This window comes from Solanum lycopersicum, chromosome 5 (assembly GCF_036512215.1).
Source record: "Solanum lycopersicum chromosome 5, SLM_r2.1".
NCBI lineage: Eukaryota > Viridiplantae > Streptophyta > Magnoliopsida > Solanales > Solanaceae > Solanum > Solanum lycopersicum.
In genome coordinates, this window is record NC_090804.1 from 57,586,458 (window position 1) to 57,603,942 (window position 17,485).

The window sequence follows — 17,485 nt, forward strand, 5'->3', positions numbered from 1 at the left end:
CTTTGATTCTGACTGAATAATTTTTAATGTTATTTTCAGGGATCTATAATTTCGTTATATTTTAGTAATTTTTATATCGGTTTTGATATTAAAATTGATTTATTAATTGAGTGATGTTTGGTTAGGAATGATTGGGTAATGGGTTAGTTTATAAGTTATATTAATAATTAAATTATAACCAATAGTTGAGTGCCAAGTATTTTAAAAAAATATTTAAACAATTTAAATTTAAAACAATTAAATAAGCGATCAATTTTGAACCCAAAGGTGGATGAGAAGAGCATTTGAAACCAATAGATGGATGAAGGACAATTTTATATTATATTCAATACTTCGAGAATATTTTAGGCCCTTTTCCGTTTACTTAATGTTAGTTTACATATTATATCAATTCATGCTCCAATTATCCAACCCTATACAAATAAGGGGAATTAAGTGTACCATCTTAGTTGAAGGATGAGCTATTGTCTCTCCTTATATGATGAACCACAACAGTTTTTATATGATGAGCTATCTTAGCTTCTATAGTCAGTTTAGGCTAATGTTCATTTTAGATACAGCAAAGAAGAAAACAGAATCTATCCCTCTGATCCTTATATGATGAACCACAACAGTTTTTATATGCGCATCTCAAACGATTTCTAAAGGGTATTGAAAACAGGATGCTTCAAGTAAATTAATGCACCCCCCAACACTCGTATATATAAGTTTAGAGATGTAACTAAATTTTCTGGATCACAACTGAATTGGCTAGGTCAGCTTGTTCTATTGTCTGGTCGAGATCAGCAAGTTCCTTCGGAGGAAAACCTACTGTCTGCAGTTGATAGCTCCTGGACCCACCGGGCCTTGATGCATCAATAAACCCTCGGATATCTCTGATACTGTGTTGGAAATTGAACCGTGAAACCATCCGTGTGCCATCTGCTAACCTGACTTGAATTGATGTTGAAGGCTGTGTCTGATCAACAACTAGGCCTACCGATGGGGCTGGAGGTGCAGTGAATGATGAGACAGCAACAGTTGACTCTACTGCTGCAGCATTGCTGGTATTACCTGAAGTTCTTCTCACACCTTGAAATGAAGCATGACGCTTCTCTAGTACCTGCAAACATGATCCCAGAGTAAAACGGAAAGACATTTTGTTAACGGCAGATGTTTCGTGAGTAAAACTGAGACCCTTTGCTATTAAGCAAAAAGAGACATACTGGGCAGTCCCCTTCACTCCTTGTGACATTAAAATGAACATGTGTCTTCCTATCTGCTGGCTCAACTTCTTTTGGACATTCAGACTTCCGAATACTCTGCATTTATCAAATTTATATCAAGTCCTGAGTAGGGTTTTTGTTCATTGCTTGTTCATAATAAACATTTCATTACATCAAATAAAAAATGAAGAAAAATCAAAGCAAAAGATAACAACAGAATCAGCAAAGTTGTGAAGGAACAACATACTCTAGTAGCCTAAAATATTAGAAAAAAAAGGAACGCGGCGGAGGCAAGCACTTCACTGGTGCTCTGAGTCGATACGCGTACCAGAATAGTAGTCTCGAGCAATCGTGAGTGTGACACCTTGATACACTTGGACTCCACTCTTCTGAAGGGCAGGGGGGTGGACATCCCAAAATGGACCTTCATTGAGGACAGTAAGACCAGCAACGCTGGGGGAGAGGTTGAAGCGATAAGTCAGAGCAGGATAAACATGAGAATATGGAATATCGTGGATGGTGGTCGAGGCCTCAAACATGAGGTGTAGATTGGAGCGCATGGTGTAGTGACCAACTTGGTTGGCATTTCCATGCTGGAAGTTGTTGTGCATACCGGCTTCATTGGTCCAGACAGGACCCTGGAACACATTTGTTCCACCGGTTGACACACAGCGGACTGAACCAGTGGCGGAGCAGTCTGGTGAGCAATCAGCAAGGGAGCAGGAGCCTTTCCAAAATTGGCAGTACTTGGACATCATAGCAGCTAGTGGACCGAGCCAAAATGAACTACTGTTCATTCTCAAGGCAGAGATCCAGTCGTTTTCAACATGATCGACGCTGATATCCAAAGGAGATGGAAGATCATAAAAGGAGAGGTTTGCAGCAGCATTTGCCAAAGGTGAAGACCGCCGGCATATGTTAATGAAGCCCCTGGAGAAGCGACACTAATCAGTTCATTTTCGTCGTGCACACAAGCTTGGCTAAATAGTGTAGCCATGAATCTTGGGCCATCAACATTGCAAAACAAATGTTCAGTGACAGCTGGCCTGGTAGTGATGCTGCAGATGGAATGGAGACGGGAGATGAAGATACTGATGTTAGGAAGGTGCGAAGCAAATCTACTGCCAAAGGAGAATCTATGAGCCTGGGTCCACTTGGGAGTGCGGGCAGAGAGGGAGAAACACTGCCAAACTGACCAGTGGCACTAGGCCAAAAGCAAGATAAATTCTTGAATGTGGAGACCAAGGGACCTGGAATCCAAAGATTAGTAAAGGGAAACAAAGTTTCAAGTTCTCTCAAGAAGATTGGAAGTCTAGAGCCAATACGGAAAATTCCTGCAGAATCTATCCCTCTGATCACTTGGATGTAGAGCAAAATGGAAATGTAGATCTGAGAGTAGGGAAGAACCCAGCCCATGCAGTTGTCTGTCCAACGTTAGTGGACACCATTAAATGGTCCATCTGGTTGAGGTAGTAGAGGACTGAGATAAAGCAAGGGATGAAGCTGGATTCCCCGGGGTAGGTAATCCGTAGTATACGGAAATTGGAAGCATAAGCCAAGAAAGCAGTCTCGATGATCGGGTCAGCAAGACCGCGGAAAGGAGGAGCTAGACAACTTCTAGCTTCAAACCGGGGATGGCAGGCAAATAACCCGATCTCTTTGAGCTTCTTGATTGTGCTCAGCAACCATGTTTCTAGCAGGATCAGCAACGCCAATAGATCCAACCAAATTCAGTCAAAGATTCACGTTAAGAGCAGTATCTTAAAGGGGAAGAGCACCGTCCTGAGCCATTACGGAAACAGAATGAGTTTTCTTAGAAGAAAAGAATAATAAAGCCTAGAAAATCAACCAGTGCTTACTGTTGTTTTTCTAGAGTAAAAAATAGGTAGAAACAATGAGAAATGATGTGTCACCGCGTAAAGCTCAGTTCAGTTGTAGTGGTTGTTCTCCTAGCAACAAGAATCTGAAATTACATTAGATATTGGTCCACATCCTACAATAAGGGGTCATTTTCTTGATCCAAATTCAAAAAAGGATGAATCTTAAATCCTCCTTTCATGATAGACTGCTTAAAAGTTGCAAGAAAAGAAGAAAGTTTTTAAGGCTTAAGAAGATTACAATACAATGTTGCTGTATTTCTACAACTTCAACATAGGATGCTTGTTAAAAGACAAGATTCAAGGAAAATCTCGGATTATGACATTGTTACTGATAAAATTTCATCCACTATGTCAAAGAGGAACTACAAGTTCAGATTCAAGGAGAAAAAACATTTTTCCACTGATTTTTTTATGAAATTTATTATCACGTGTAAAAATAAATTACAATATAATCACAATTCAAATAATAATAATGCAATTGTACATGGCACAGCATATATTAACATAAAATCAACAAAAAATTGAAGCCTATCATATGCAAGGACACAATAAATGCTTTAATGCTGTATGCTTTTGGTGAAGCGGCTAAGAGACTCAAATATTATTTATCAGCTCCATCCAATAAGAGCTTACTATCTTTAAGGAATTCATGACTTCAGTTAGCCCAGATTATCTTCTCTAATAAATTACAATAAAAGGATGATCTTCATCTAGAAGTGTCCATAAGCTTGTTTATCTGACCGATATTTCTCTTCAGATAAAAATTCCAGTAAGTGTTACCTTGTAAGTAGGAGTTTGTGTAGAGGGTAAGATGATAACTATATTAACATAAATGTAAATTACTTATTAAAAAATTATAGCTGTAAAGCTAAAGATCATTTACACTTAAAGAAACAAAAACAGAAATAGATTCATTTAGTTCTTATGCATGCAGCCCAAAAGAGAGGCGGTCTTCTTAATTCATTTAAATAACAGAACATTTTCCGAAACATGCAACAAACCTCTTCATTCATTTCTAGAAAGGTGTAATGCTTGAAAGCAGCTTTCAAGTTACATAGATAAGTACTAAGCATGAACAGTTATATATCTGCTCCAGAGGTCTTTTTAAATACTAATCATGAGCGAATTTTACTTATCAAAATATCATAGAGGATTTAAGGTCTCCCAGTAAAATGTATGTTTCTTGAAAGTGGTAGTTGTGTTTCATAGTTGAATATTGGTATTAGATAAACTAGTTTAAAATGGATATTTGAGTAGAATGCTACAAGATCCATACTGCCCAAAGACATCATTGAGCCTAGTAGATGAAATGCAAGATCAGACGTTTTTTCACATTAGGAAGATCTTACTAGATGTGCTCTGTAAAATTTAAAAATCACACCACCCTATCCTCCAAACCAGGGTGTTCCTTGGGAACTGAATCACACCAAGTAAAAAAACAATTATTTTGGTTTGATTTGATTTTTTCTAAAATGGAAAAAAATCAAATCAAACCAACAAAAATTGATTTGGTTTTGGTTTAAGAAAAAAAATAACCGAAAAATAGAACCAATTGAATATACAAATACCTACTGAAAAATAATAATTACACATATATGTATTTTACTGCACATTTTAATCTTTGCACTCTTGGTTTACAGTCTAATTCTTGCCTTGACAACAATTTACTTCTTTGTCTTCATATTCTAGTTTGATTTATAGATTCCATTTGATAAGTCTAAAAATCTATTTTATGCTTAATACAACTTGTCTTTTTTTTTACCGTCTCAAAAAGACAACTTGTCTTTCATTGAGTCATTAAATTATTCATCACCATTTAATTTAACTATCATCATGAAAACTTGGTAAATGACAACTTCTCCTAAACAGTAATTGACTTGGCGGCATATGTCACATTCAAAAATTGAAATAACTCAAAACCCCGACAAGGATGTCACCAATGAAAATTGACTTAAATGGTTTAGTTTAGTTTTAATATTTTAAAAAAGGACTTTATTGGTCTGGTTTTATTTTAATGAAAACCAAATTAAACTGAACCATGAACACCCCTACCACCAACAGTGCTCTTGAATTTACTGTATTAAAAGTTATTGTTTTTTTAATGAAGTTACCGCCATTGTTTTACATCAGTTTCAACTGTAGAATTATATATCAATGTATAAGAAAGTTGAACAGCAAAGCCTTTCATTATTTTATAATCTTAATCAGGAATAGGTCTGGAAACAGCGATTTAAAGAAGCACAACAAGAGTCTGTTAATGAAATGGTGGTGGAGATAAGCTCAAGAACCAACATGTATCTGGAAAGAGGTCGTGAATGCTAAATAGGGGAGGCAAGACAAATGGAGTACCAAGCAGAACAATGACCCTTATGGAGTTGGACCTTGAAAGTACATTAACCAGTTCTTCCAAGAGGTGGCCCTCAGGATTGGAGATGGTAACTCAGTTAAACTTTGGGAAGACGGGTGGCTTAACAATCAACCTCTTAATGCCTCCCACCAGCTATTTACAGGATAGCCTCTGACACATACTCTTCAGTGGCTCAAAACAGAGAAGGTGGAATATGGGCACCTCGCTTTAGAAGGAATTTTCAAGACTGGGAGCTCATGAGCTCTTTGATTTTTTCAGAATTCTAGAAGGAGCCTCAATGACCCTTCACTTGCCTGATATCTTAAAATAGCGCTACTCTGAAAAAGGAATATACGCAGTGAAGGATACCATAAGTTGTGCTCTTCAAATGGCATTATAGACCAGTAGCCATGGAAACTGATTTCGAACACTAGACTACCCCCTACAATCAAGTGTTTCACCTGGACTACCCTCAAGAATGCTATCCTAATCCTGGAGAATCTAAATAGGAGGAAACTTCAGCTAGTAAACACATGCTTCATGTGCCTCAATAGCCTGGAATCAGTGAATCATTTATCTCTGCACTTTCCAGTGGCAGCAGCTCTTTGGAATATGTTTATTTCAATTGCTGGTATCAACTGGATCTCCCTCAAAGTGTCAAAGAAGTAGTTGGAAGTTGGAGTCTTAGAGAAGTTGATAGCCCCATCAAGAAGACCAGGCAGATGATTACATCATGTACTATTTGGTGTATATGGAAGGAAAGGAATCTCAGATGTTCCGATGGTATCTCAACTCCAATTAGCAGTTCAAAATCCTTTTGTCTTATTAACCTCTTCATTGGAGCAACTTATCCCCTGTAAATGACATATTACCCCTCTTAGATTTCATTAGCTCCCTTAATATGGCTTAGCGACCGTTCTTTTGCTTCTGGTTAACTCCCTGATTAAATAGATGTTTTTGTTCTCAGGAGTTAACCATGTTTTTGTGTACGTCATTTTGCATCTCCTTGATGCCTTTCTAATACAACATCTTACTTCATAAAAAAAACATGCAGTAAATGTGTAACCATGAAACAAACAAATGCATGTAAATTCAAAAGTTAAAATCGTGATGTAAGCTAATATACCTCTAAGAAAGAGGCATTTTCTGGATCATCAAAACTTCGTGGAGGACCACCATCTACAGTGAACCCATTGCGCCAAAAAGTGATAGCATGAGTAGCATTTTCAGGTGGCTTAGGAACAGAAGGCACAGCCTCCTCTGTAAGTCGTCTTGGAGCTCCAGTAAAGCTTCTTGAGCCCGAAGATGGAAGGTTTTCCGAAGGTCCTACAGCAGCACTTTGTCTAGCTTGATTAAATAGTGCATCCACGTCATTCTCTTTTGATGGATCTTGAACAAGCATTCCGCTACACAAAGGACTTTGATCAGCAACATGAAAGTCAATATGCATCTTGTACTTTCAGAAAAACTATATTGTTCAGGGTTTGTCAATACAAGGAAATATCTTTAGACTTTAGATACATGTTATAGAATATAGAAATATAGCTAACAGACTAAGGGTTTAAGGAAAAGAGTAACCAGCAGTTAAATTCAGATCCAACTAACTGGCTGTTCCCATCTTCACTCATACTTTACCTCATTTACAAACTCCGGAAAAAAAAATTCAGCATGGGATATGATATCCTCGGGGGGTTTCCACACATATTTTTAGATTACCAAGTCGTGTAGCAAGGCACATTTTAGTCTGAAATAAAGTCTTATAAGTTATGAGGCTATACATAACAAAAGGACTTCCCGAGGTCCCCTATCCTAGTAATTATGTCACCCTAGGATGCTTAACTTAGGAGTTGTGATGGAATTCGGTTTTTTAGTGTTGTCATCATCCCATCCCTCACATGTTATGCTTAGCAAACTCTGATAAGTGTATGCATTTTCACATTTTTTTCACTTGTACAAATAAAAGTAGAATGTCAAATTGATTATGAAGTAACCAAGGGCGCCTCAAGCACATTAATGGCCTAAGGCCAAAATCGAACAGATGCTTAAAACTAATAAAAAGAAAATTATGAAGCATGTTCTTCTAGCTCTTTAATATGCAATGTTACAAATAACTTAATTATAATAGACTTCATTTAATATTTCTTATTCAATTAATCTATTCAATCTTTCTTGACACATAATACTCCATATTTTAAATTTACTTCTAATAGTTCTTTCCTTATATATGAAAAGTTTAGTTCTTTTTACAAACAATACTCAATATTTTTCTTTTAAAAAAAAAAACCTAGAACCTATTAAGAACACATCCCTTTTTTAATAACCTTCACTGGAAGTAATACATGTAAGATAATTAATTACCTTTTATCTCCGCCAGTGTTAGCTTCTTGCGGCTCAACGGAGTCACTCCCTGACCTTGTGGTAGTTCGACGTCTCAAACTTCTCCTCCTAACACCAACAGCAGCATCAGCAACATCAGCCGCAGCGGCATTATTTCTAGGTCTAGAAGACCTCAAGTTATAAGCATTAGAAGAAGATCTCCGTTTTCGTTTCGAGCCGAGAGAAGAAGGAGGAGGAGGAGATGGGGAACGAGAGCGGGAGGAAGGAGAAGAATACTCAGAATGAGAAGAAGAGTAGGACCGTGATTCGGACGGAGATACTGGATCGTCGGCGGCATCGACGGCGGTGCCGGCGGAGTGAAGTGAAGAATTATCGAGGAAGGTGGAAATGGCAGAGTCTAAGTCGAAATTATGACTTTCGAGGAAGAATAATGCTTGGGATTTAGAAGAAGAAGTGATTTCACAGAATGTGTTGATAAGAGCTTTCTTCTCCATTTTTGAAAATGCTTTTCAGTTTCTTTTTCTCGTTTTGTATATTTTAAAGAAATTTTTGGGGAAAATAACTATTTGGCCTTTGGGTTTTCCATATTTTGATTTGATTTTCGGGTTGTCAACGCAATGTAATTGGATCATAATCCTGAAAATGTATACGAGATGACTTTAGGCCCCTATTAAGATTTGTACTAATATTATATTAGTGTTTTGATTTGAATAAGAAGATGTTGTTTCTAAATTTAAATATTAAATAATTAATGTTGTTTGTTTTCAATATCTGAATATAGAAGTGAAATTGAAAATTATATCAATAAAATATTATAAACTTTTCATTTTAATAAAATATATCACTTTTGATTAAAAGAAATTTTTAATAATCATGATTTGGAGTACTATTTTTTCATTAAAAAACCTTAATAAAGAGCAATACACCAGAAATATTATTGCAACCAATGTTTTCGACACACATTAATACAAGAAAATTATTACTAATATAAAAAAAATAGTTGAAAGAATCTATGAAAACTTACCGGTTGGAAAAAAAATGGTGGTTGATTGAGAAAATTGACAAAGAAAGTTTTTAGTTAAGAGATAAAGCTACACCAACAAAAGATAATTCGAAAGAAACACCACCCAAACCCAGCTTCTGTTCGGGACCTAAAACAGGATTTTGCTAACCTCTGAATTCGATCTCCTCCGTTCAAATCAACCACCAAGATGTCAGGAACACTCGGTACAAATTTCAGTCCGATCCAACGGTTAGTTAATGGGAAAACACGATCTGAACGTTGCTAGTCAGAGAAAAAGATTGCAGCAAAAGAATCCTTTTCTTTCTCTATTTTCTCTTGTTGAAAGCTCTCTCAAAAACCTCTCTTATGTTCTAATGTCTTTCAAAGACAATACCAATGAGCAATTAATTATTCTCTCAAGACCATCCTCTATTTATAAAGTTGTGCTTTTTCTTACAAAGCCAAAACTAACTACAAATAGGATTACAATTTCAATCCTCTAATAGAATTGGAAACCAAATAAAGAGAATAATTCCAATCTTTTTCAAATAGGATTAGGCCATGGGCCTTTGGCTGGAACATGGGCAATAGCCCAATAAATTCCCCCTCCAGCCAAGGGGCCAGATGGACTTCAAGTGGAGGAACTTTTGACAGGCTTCCTGCCTGCCACACTTCTACAAAACTCATGATTGTCTACGATGAGTTCTTTCCACTTATCTCTATGAGTATCTAACATGACTTCGTCATAACCTTCAGGTTCTCCCATATTAGTCAATAGAATATACTCATCATGAGAATAACGTGTTGAGCTTCGCTTCTCTCTAGTAGATCTTCTACAAGAGGTTTCTGGAGCATCCGAAGCGGTCATACCAACATGAGTTGATTGATTATCAACCACAACATCATTAGTAGGAACAATTATATGTTCTACACTGTCACCATTATCTTGATCATTACCTTGGGTTCCCTCATGTGCAGAAGATGTATCAATAATAGGAATTGGATCAACATTAACTAAGCTCTCATCAGTATGAGAATCTAGTTTCTCAGTCTTGTCAATATCTTCAATAGTTTGATCTTCAAAGAACACAACATCACGACTTCTAATGAGTTTCTTATCAATTGGATCATAAAAGCGATATCCAAATTCATCTTGACCATAACCAATGAAGATGCATTGCTTAGTTTTAACATCCAATTTCGACCTCTCATCTTTTGAAAATGCACACAAGCTTTACACCCAAACACTTTCAAGTGATCATAAGAAACATCCTTATCAAACCAAACTCGGTTTGGAACATCACCATCCAAGGCAACAATAGGAGACAAATTGATAACATAAGCAACAGTGTTAAGTGCTTCAGCCCAAAAAGAATTTGAAAGTTTAGCCTCTGAAAGTAAACATCTAACTCTCTCAACTAAAGTTCTGTTCATCCTCTCTGCCGAACCATTTAATTGAGGAGCCTTTGGAGGAGTCTTCTGATGACGAATTCCTTGCGATTTGCAGTATTTATCAAAGGGACCAATATACTCACCACCATTATTAGTGCGAATACATTTTAATTTCTTTCTCGTTTGTCTCTCAAATAAGGCTTGAAACTGTTTAAACACATCAAGAACTTGATTTTTGGATTTTAAAGGATATACCCAAATCTTGCGAGAATGATCATCAATGAAAGTAGCAAAGTAAAGTGTACCACCTTTTGACTTCACTTTGAAAGGACCACAGAAATCTGAGTGTACTAGCTCCAATAGCTCAGACTTTCTTGAAGGGGGGTGACTGTGAAAAGAAACTCTTTTCTGTTTCCCTGCTAAGCAATGAACACATCTTTTTCACCTTTGTTTGTTTCATACCAGCAAACAAATTCTTCTTAGCCAAACAGGTGATCCCCCTCTCGCTCATATGACTAAGTCTCGTGTGCCACAATTCTGATAAAGTCTCGCTCTCCACCAAATTTATAGTCACCAAGAATCGATCCTTGTGTCATGTATAAATTTGAATGTTTTCTTCCTCGAGCTAAAATCAGTGAGCCTTTGGTGAGCTTCCATTAGCCATTACACAAGTCATTATGATAGCCATCATCATTTAGTTGTCCTATAGAGATCAAATTTATTGAAATGTCTGGAGCATGCTTGACATTCTGAAGGACCAACTTTGAACCAGTATTGATTTTCAAACAAACAGTGCCAACACCAAACACCTTAACCTCACCAGCATTACCCATCTTTAACACTTCAAAGTTAACAGAAGTATAAGATGAAAATAAGTCTTTTCTTGGTGTGACATGTGATGTGGCTCCAGAATCTACTATCCAACTTGTATCTTGAGATACAAAATTGATAACGTCTTCTTTATCACAAGTGAAGAGAAGGTCATCTTGGACAACAACAACAATATTATTTACATTGTTTTCTTCATTCTTCCCTTCTTTGAGATCTTGCTTCAATTGTTTACAAAATCTTTTAGTATGTTCTTTCTTTCCACAATGATAACATATAATATTTGGATTCTTGAATTTTGACTTGCTTCTGCTTTTATCTCTACTCCTCAGATCTTTTGTCTCATGTCTCCTTCGATCTTCTGTATATAGAACATCTAAATGTGAAGATATGTCTTGAGATTTTCTTCTAACCTCTTCATTCAACACACCACTCTTTGCATATTCCATAGTCACCTTTCCATCAGTGACAGAATTTGTTAAAGAAACACGAAGAGTTTCCCAAAAATCTGGTAAAGTATTAAGAAGCCAAAGTCCTTGTATTTCATAATCAAAATTAACACCCATTCCTGATAGCTGATCAAGAATACCCTGAAAATCATTTATATGATCAGAATAGGACTTCCCTCTTTGTATTTAAAGGTCATCAATTGCTTTAACAAGAATAACTTGTTATTGCCAGTTTTTGAAGCGTAAAGCGTCTCCAACTTTTCCCACAATGTTCTAGCATGTGTCTCATTCACAATATGGTTGCGAACATTATCTTCAACCCATTGTTTTATATATCCACATACATCGGTCACATTCTCGAGTTTATGAGCAGAAAAAACCGAAAGATGCATCACGAACAATAGATCTTTCATCTTGCTTTTTCATATGTCGTAGTTTCTTCCGCTTAGACAGACCATCTTGCTCATATTCCCCTCCATATAGATAACCTTATCTCTGATACCAGTTGTTAGGACCGAAAATAAGTAGGTGTAAACGCGGAAGCTAGTAAAGCAAACCTCGAAAGATCACGAGTAAGAAGACAAATGGGATATATATCAAAAGACACAATTTAACGTGGTTCGGTCAATTGACCTACGTCCACAAAGGAGATGAGCAATCCACTATAAATATGAGAGTACAAAATACAGAGAGAAACAACCTCAACCAATTTAATCAGAATATATGGGAGGTTCACACAAGTGATAACGTATCAAGCTTGTGACCCATGATTCTCCCCCTAACCAAAACTCTCAAAGTCATTAAGACTACATTGTGAATGTTGATTAATTTAGAAGGAACATTCCTGTATTTATAGAGTCCTAAAATTTTTCCTACAAGAAAAGGATTAGTAAATCCAAAACCTTTTCCTAAAAGGAAAACCTATCCATGGTAAGAAAACAGGGCAAATAAAACCCAACTAATCTCCCCCTTGGCCTGAATTTCTGACAAAATAAATTTTTCCACCTTCCTTACTTAATCTTCAACAACTTGTTTCTCCTTTCCATGATCTCCTTTGCAAAATTTATGTCTAAACACAGAGAACCTCTCTGAAACAATTTCTCCAAAAAATTCTTCATTACTGTCAAAAAAGGTTGCGGCTAGAACTACACCCGTAAAGATGAACACCTCATTCTAACCTGATTCAATCATCGATTATTGAACCACTAAACCTGACTCCATTATTGAATATAACTCCGATACCACTTGTAAGGACCGAAAATAAGCAGGTGTAATGCGAAAGCTAGCAAAACAAACCTCAAAAGACGACGAGTAAGAAGACAACGAGAAATATACCAAAAAACACAAAGATTTAATGTGGTTCGGTCAATCGACCTACGTCCACAAAGGAGATGAGCAATTCACTATAAATATGAGAGTACAAAATACAGAGGGGAACAACCTCAACTAATTCACTCGGAATACATGGTAGGTTCAACTAGTGATAACGTATCAAGCTTGTGACCCACAAATTCTCCCTCTAACCAAAACTCTCAACACCCGTAAGACTACCTTGTGAATGTTGAATAAGTTAGAAGGACATTCCTCTATTTATAGAATCCTAAACTTTTTTCTACCAGATTAAAGATTAGCCAATCCAAAACCTTTACCTAAAAGGAAAACTTATTTATGGTAAGAAATTTAGGGCAAATAAAACCCAACAAAGGGAACGCCAAAAGCAGAAAAGTTATGATTTACTATTTGATAACTTACAGCCTGAATGTTGTTAAGAGTCTCTTATAAACCTGATTCGTTCAGAGCTCTTCAGACTTATTAATAGATTTTTTAAAAAATAAAATAAATGAATTTAATGGGCTGAATCTAAATAATTCAGATTCAGACCTAAAAAATAAACGTATTTAATGAGTTGAATCTGAATGATTAAGATTCAGACATACATTAAGTTCAAACAAATAAGGCCTTAGTCAGTATCAAATAAATTCTTGAAAAATAATTAAAGTTCGGATTTTTAAATGTTCATTGTTTAAAAAAATTTAAAATGGTTTGATAATTCTTTATATTTTAATAAAAATAGCTCCTTTATTTTATTAACTGAACTTGTGAAACAATGTATACTTATAACATTCAATAACATGATTTAATCATATTTTTCACTGTTATTTTTATAAAAACATAAATATTATTTTGCTAGTAATGTAATTTATCTCTTAGTGGGTAAAAAAATATGGTAATATTAACATTTTGTTTGGATCATTGTTACCCATTGTTTCATAATGTATTGTATTGTATTGTACTGTATTGTATGGTAGATACAATGTTTGACTAGATTACATTTTTTTGTTGTTTAGTAACATTTTAATTGTTTGTTTTGATTGTATCGTACTGTATTGTAATTTATAAATTTACTTAAATATCCTTAATTATTCTAGGGTAGGAGGTTTGACTAGATTTAAATAATTAAGGTAAAGGATAAAATAGTATTTTAAAATATTATGTAAAGATATAATTGAAAAAAGAAATTAAGTAACAATGAGAACACACCAAATTGGTTATTCCATAAAATAGGGGTTTCCATTGTTACGTAACAACGAAATTCAACAATACAGTACAATACATTTTAAATAACAATCAAAACAAACATTGTAGGTATAGTAATAATACAATACAATACAATTGATAGCAATGATTCAAATATAGTGTAAATGACCAGAATTTGGCTATAAATGTAAAAAGTCTATTGTATCTTCATTTCAATTTTTGCATTTATTCTCTTAATATTTTTCCCTCCAAAACAAAAGTAACTTTTTTCTATTTTCCAAACTCCTTGAACTACTAAAATACAAACTATTTGGATACCAAGAGAAATGAAAGTGTTTTTTTTTATGTGTGTGGAGTTTATTCGATTTTTTAAAAAATAAAAATTGTTCAGTTAAGTAAAAAATTGTATGCTTTAGTCAAAAAAATATTTTTGTAATTTCGTTTTTATACATTAATATTTTTTATTACTATATCATATAAGTTATGTCCTACATATATATAACCTACATGTCATTCCTCTATCCCTTTTCCGAACTCAATTATGCTCATAATGTACTAATGCATATCATTGCAAAATTATTTTTTCGCTTAAAATAAATCTCTTTATTAAAGAAGACAATTAAATTTCTCATTAATGATAACTACAAAATGACTATCTTATCTACTTAACTAATATTATAAAATTAATTGATTTATATTTTTTAATTAGTATATAATTAAATTAATCATAAAAATTAAAAACCTTACACATGGTGTTAGCTTACAGCAGGTATTTCAAAGGTGGTGGAAACACCCTGCAAATGTATGTCTAAAGCCCTTATATCAAGCATTGCCCTGTGTAGTTGTCTAGGAGCTATGGAAGAGGAGAAATAAAAGAAGGTATGGTGGTAATATCTCCTTGAACATGCGAATTTTTCAGGTTTCAGCAACTTTGCACAATTTACTGGTGTGCAATGGATGGAAGAGGGTCTGTAGTACCCGAAGCACTGGAGTGATCCAGTAGCCGGGAAGGGGCCTAGAATATAATGTCATAAAATTATAAAACATTTGACAAAAAGATAATTTATCAAGTCTAAATAGAAGAAAATGCTTGCAAATATAAAATAGCAAGTCATTAATCTTAAAACAAATGAAATTGAAAATATAACATAAGTTCTAAATCCAAAACAAAAAATAACATAATACTTTTATATCAAATTTAAACGTAACATATATAAATATGATGTAAAAGAAAAGGAAAACATAGGTCCATAACCTTATTCAACAATGAATTCTAAGTTAATTTATAAATTAAAATACTAACAAAACTATACTAATGAGAAAAAAAAATTAAAAAATAGATAATACGAGTAAAAATTGATAATGAAATGAAATATAAATTTATTTTTTAGAATAATAAAAATAAAAAATAATTTAAAACAAAAATTAAAAGAAATAAATTTAAAAGTAATTGACTTGTAAATGCACTATGAAATTACTATCAATCACTACACCATTTTCGGCCTACGGCAACACCACATATGTGTAACCTAAACTAGCTAAAAGTGTGGCCTTTGATAAAAGGCTACACTTTTGGACTTTCAGCAACACTTTTTATGGGCTGCCCAAAAGAAGCGTAACCTTTGACATTAGGCAATACTTTTTAAATGTTGTCATTTGTGGCTACACTTATAAACCGTAGCCAAATAGGTACAAGGCACACTTTGAAGACGTGCATTAGCAACACCTATTTTTTATTAGACTACACTTAAAAGTGTTGCCTTTTCAGAGTTATTGGTCATACTTAAAAAGTGTTGCCTTTTATTGGTCATCTAGAGCAACACTTATAAAGTGTAACTTTAGACTCATCTATAGCAACACTTATAAAGTGTAACTTTATACTCAACTATAGCAACACTTATAAAGTGTAACTTTATATCTCATCTATAGCAACACTTATAAAGTGTAACTTTATATCTCATCTAGAGCAACACTTACAAAGAGCAATTTTATATCTACCTAGAGCAACACTTATAAAGTGTAACTTTATATCTACCTAGAGCAACACTTACAAAGTGTAACTTTAACATTTATAATCCTACATGTAGCACAAATATATAATATTTCTGCTACATATAGGATTATAAATGTTAAAGTTACACTTTATAAGTGTTGTTCTAGGTATATATATATATATATATATATATATATATATATATATATATATATATATATATATATATATATATATATATATACATATATATAATACATACATTACAAGTGACCTAAAAACACAAAATTAACTAATCATTAAATCGAAGCTATATATTTCAAATAAAATTTGTGAAATATTTCATGTACAACCAAAATTTAGAAAGTGATTGCTTAAAGATCTCTAATATCAACAAATTCCGAAAAAACTAAATGTGTCATTCAAATGCATATGGCAATAGTACGAAAATTCTCCATCTTTCACTACAATAGATCGAGTTTACATCTGACCAAATTCAAATTCAATTACCGATATTTTCCTGTACATTTAAAATAAAATTATAAGTTCGTGAAATAATTGTGGAAGTGCATAATCGGAGAGTATTTACTGTAAGACAACCAATCCAAATCTAAATACAATTTCAATGTTAAAATTACACATTATAAGGACTACAATATTTATGCAGTTTTCTTTGTTGGCTCTCCAAAATTAAACTTCAAAAGTTTAAACAGAGATTAGAGGTTTGTCATAGCACAAGTCAGATAATTGTTGAGATATGAATTCTTGAATTGCATATAGAAAGAAGTATATAATATGAAGAACGATTTTTTCTAATCCTCTACTCACTCTTTCAGACTTCACAGATAGTAAGTCTTGAATGGATTGTACTAACTTAAGAAGCAACAGAACTACTTAGTAATTCTGCACTTGATACTTCTAATAATTCTGCACTAACAAGTCTTGAATAGTACATGTCTTACTTCTAATAATTTTGCATTAACAAGTCTTAAATGTTGTTAGGATAATTCTCTGTACTTGCCTTGATCATCAAATAAGACTACTAATTCTGCACTTGCTACTTTTAATAATTTAATTGATCTTTATATGCAGGATCAATTAAGCAATTAATAAATAAGGATACAATGGAGACACAAATTAATAATAAGTACAGCACTAACAACATATTGGGCCTGAGAACACTCACAGGAACACACAAATTGTTCAAACGAACCAGACATAAACACTGGAAACAAGGTTCATAACATAGTTTAGAATGACCACAAAAATCAATACATAATAACAGGAGTATGATATTTTCAAAGACATGCATCATAGGGCAATGTGCATCATCAGACTGCGTCTCCAGTGCATACATGGAAGTGCCAAAATATTCTAAAGGTTCAGTTGATGTAGGTACTCCATTCCCTAAGACCCTAGATAATATTGTTATTAAGGAAGTTACTGATATGGCTGGAAAGTGCAGGGCTTTACTAATTTGCAGGAAAAGAAATCTATTGGGAGGGATGAAATG

At 34.1% G+C, this 17,485-nt stretch overlaps 1 protein-coding gene across 2 annotated transcripts; it reads right to left on the reverse strand.

Moving 5' to 3' along the window:
- Positions 1 to 445: 445 nt before the first annotated feature.
- LOC101252989 (plant UBX domain-containing protein 4) lies at positions 446 to 8,355 on the reverse strand. 2 transcript variants are annotated; one of them, XM_004240112.5, is made up of 4 exons: positions 7,791 to 8,355; positions 6,559 to 6,838; positions 1,206 to 1,301; positions 446 to 1,102 (listed from the first exon to the last, which is right to left on the reverse strand). In XM_004240112.5, exons 1-4 carry the CDS (start codon positions 8,261 to 8,263, stop codon positions 722 to 724), a joined length of 1,230 nt encoding a protein of 409 aa, XP_004240160.2. In that variant the 5' UTR covers positions 8,264 to 8,355; the 3' UTR covers positions 446 to 721. The 2 variants fall into 2 exon arrangements, with proteins under 2 accessions (XP_004240160.2, XP_025886986.2); XM_026031201.2 differs by having other exon boundaries at positions 6,559 to 6,850; positions 7,791 to 8,348.
- Between the last annotated feature and the right edge of the window lie 9,130 nt (positions 8,356 to 17,485).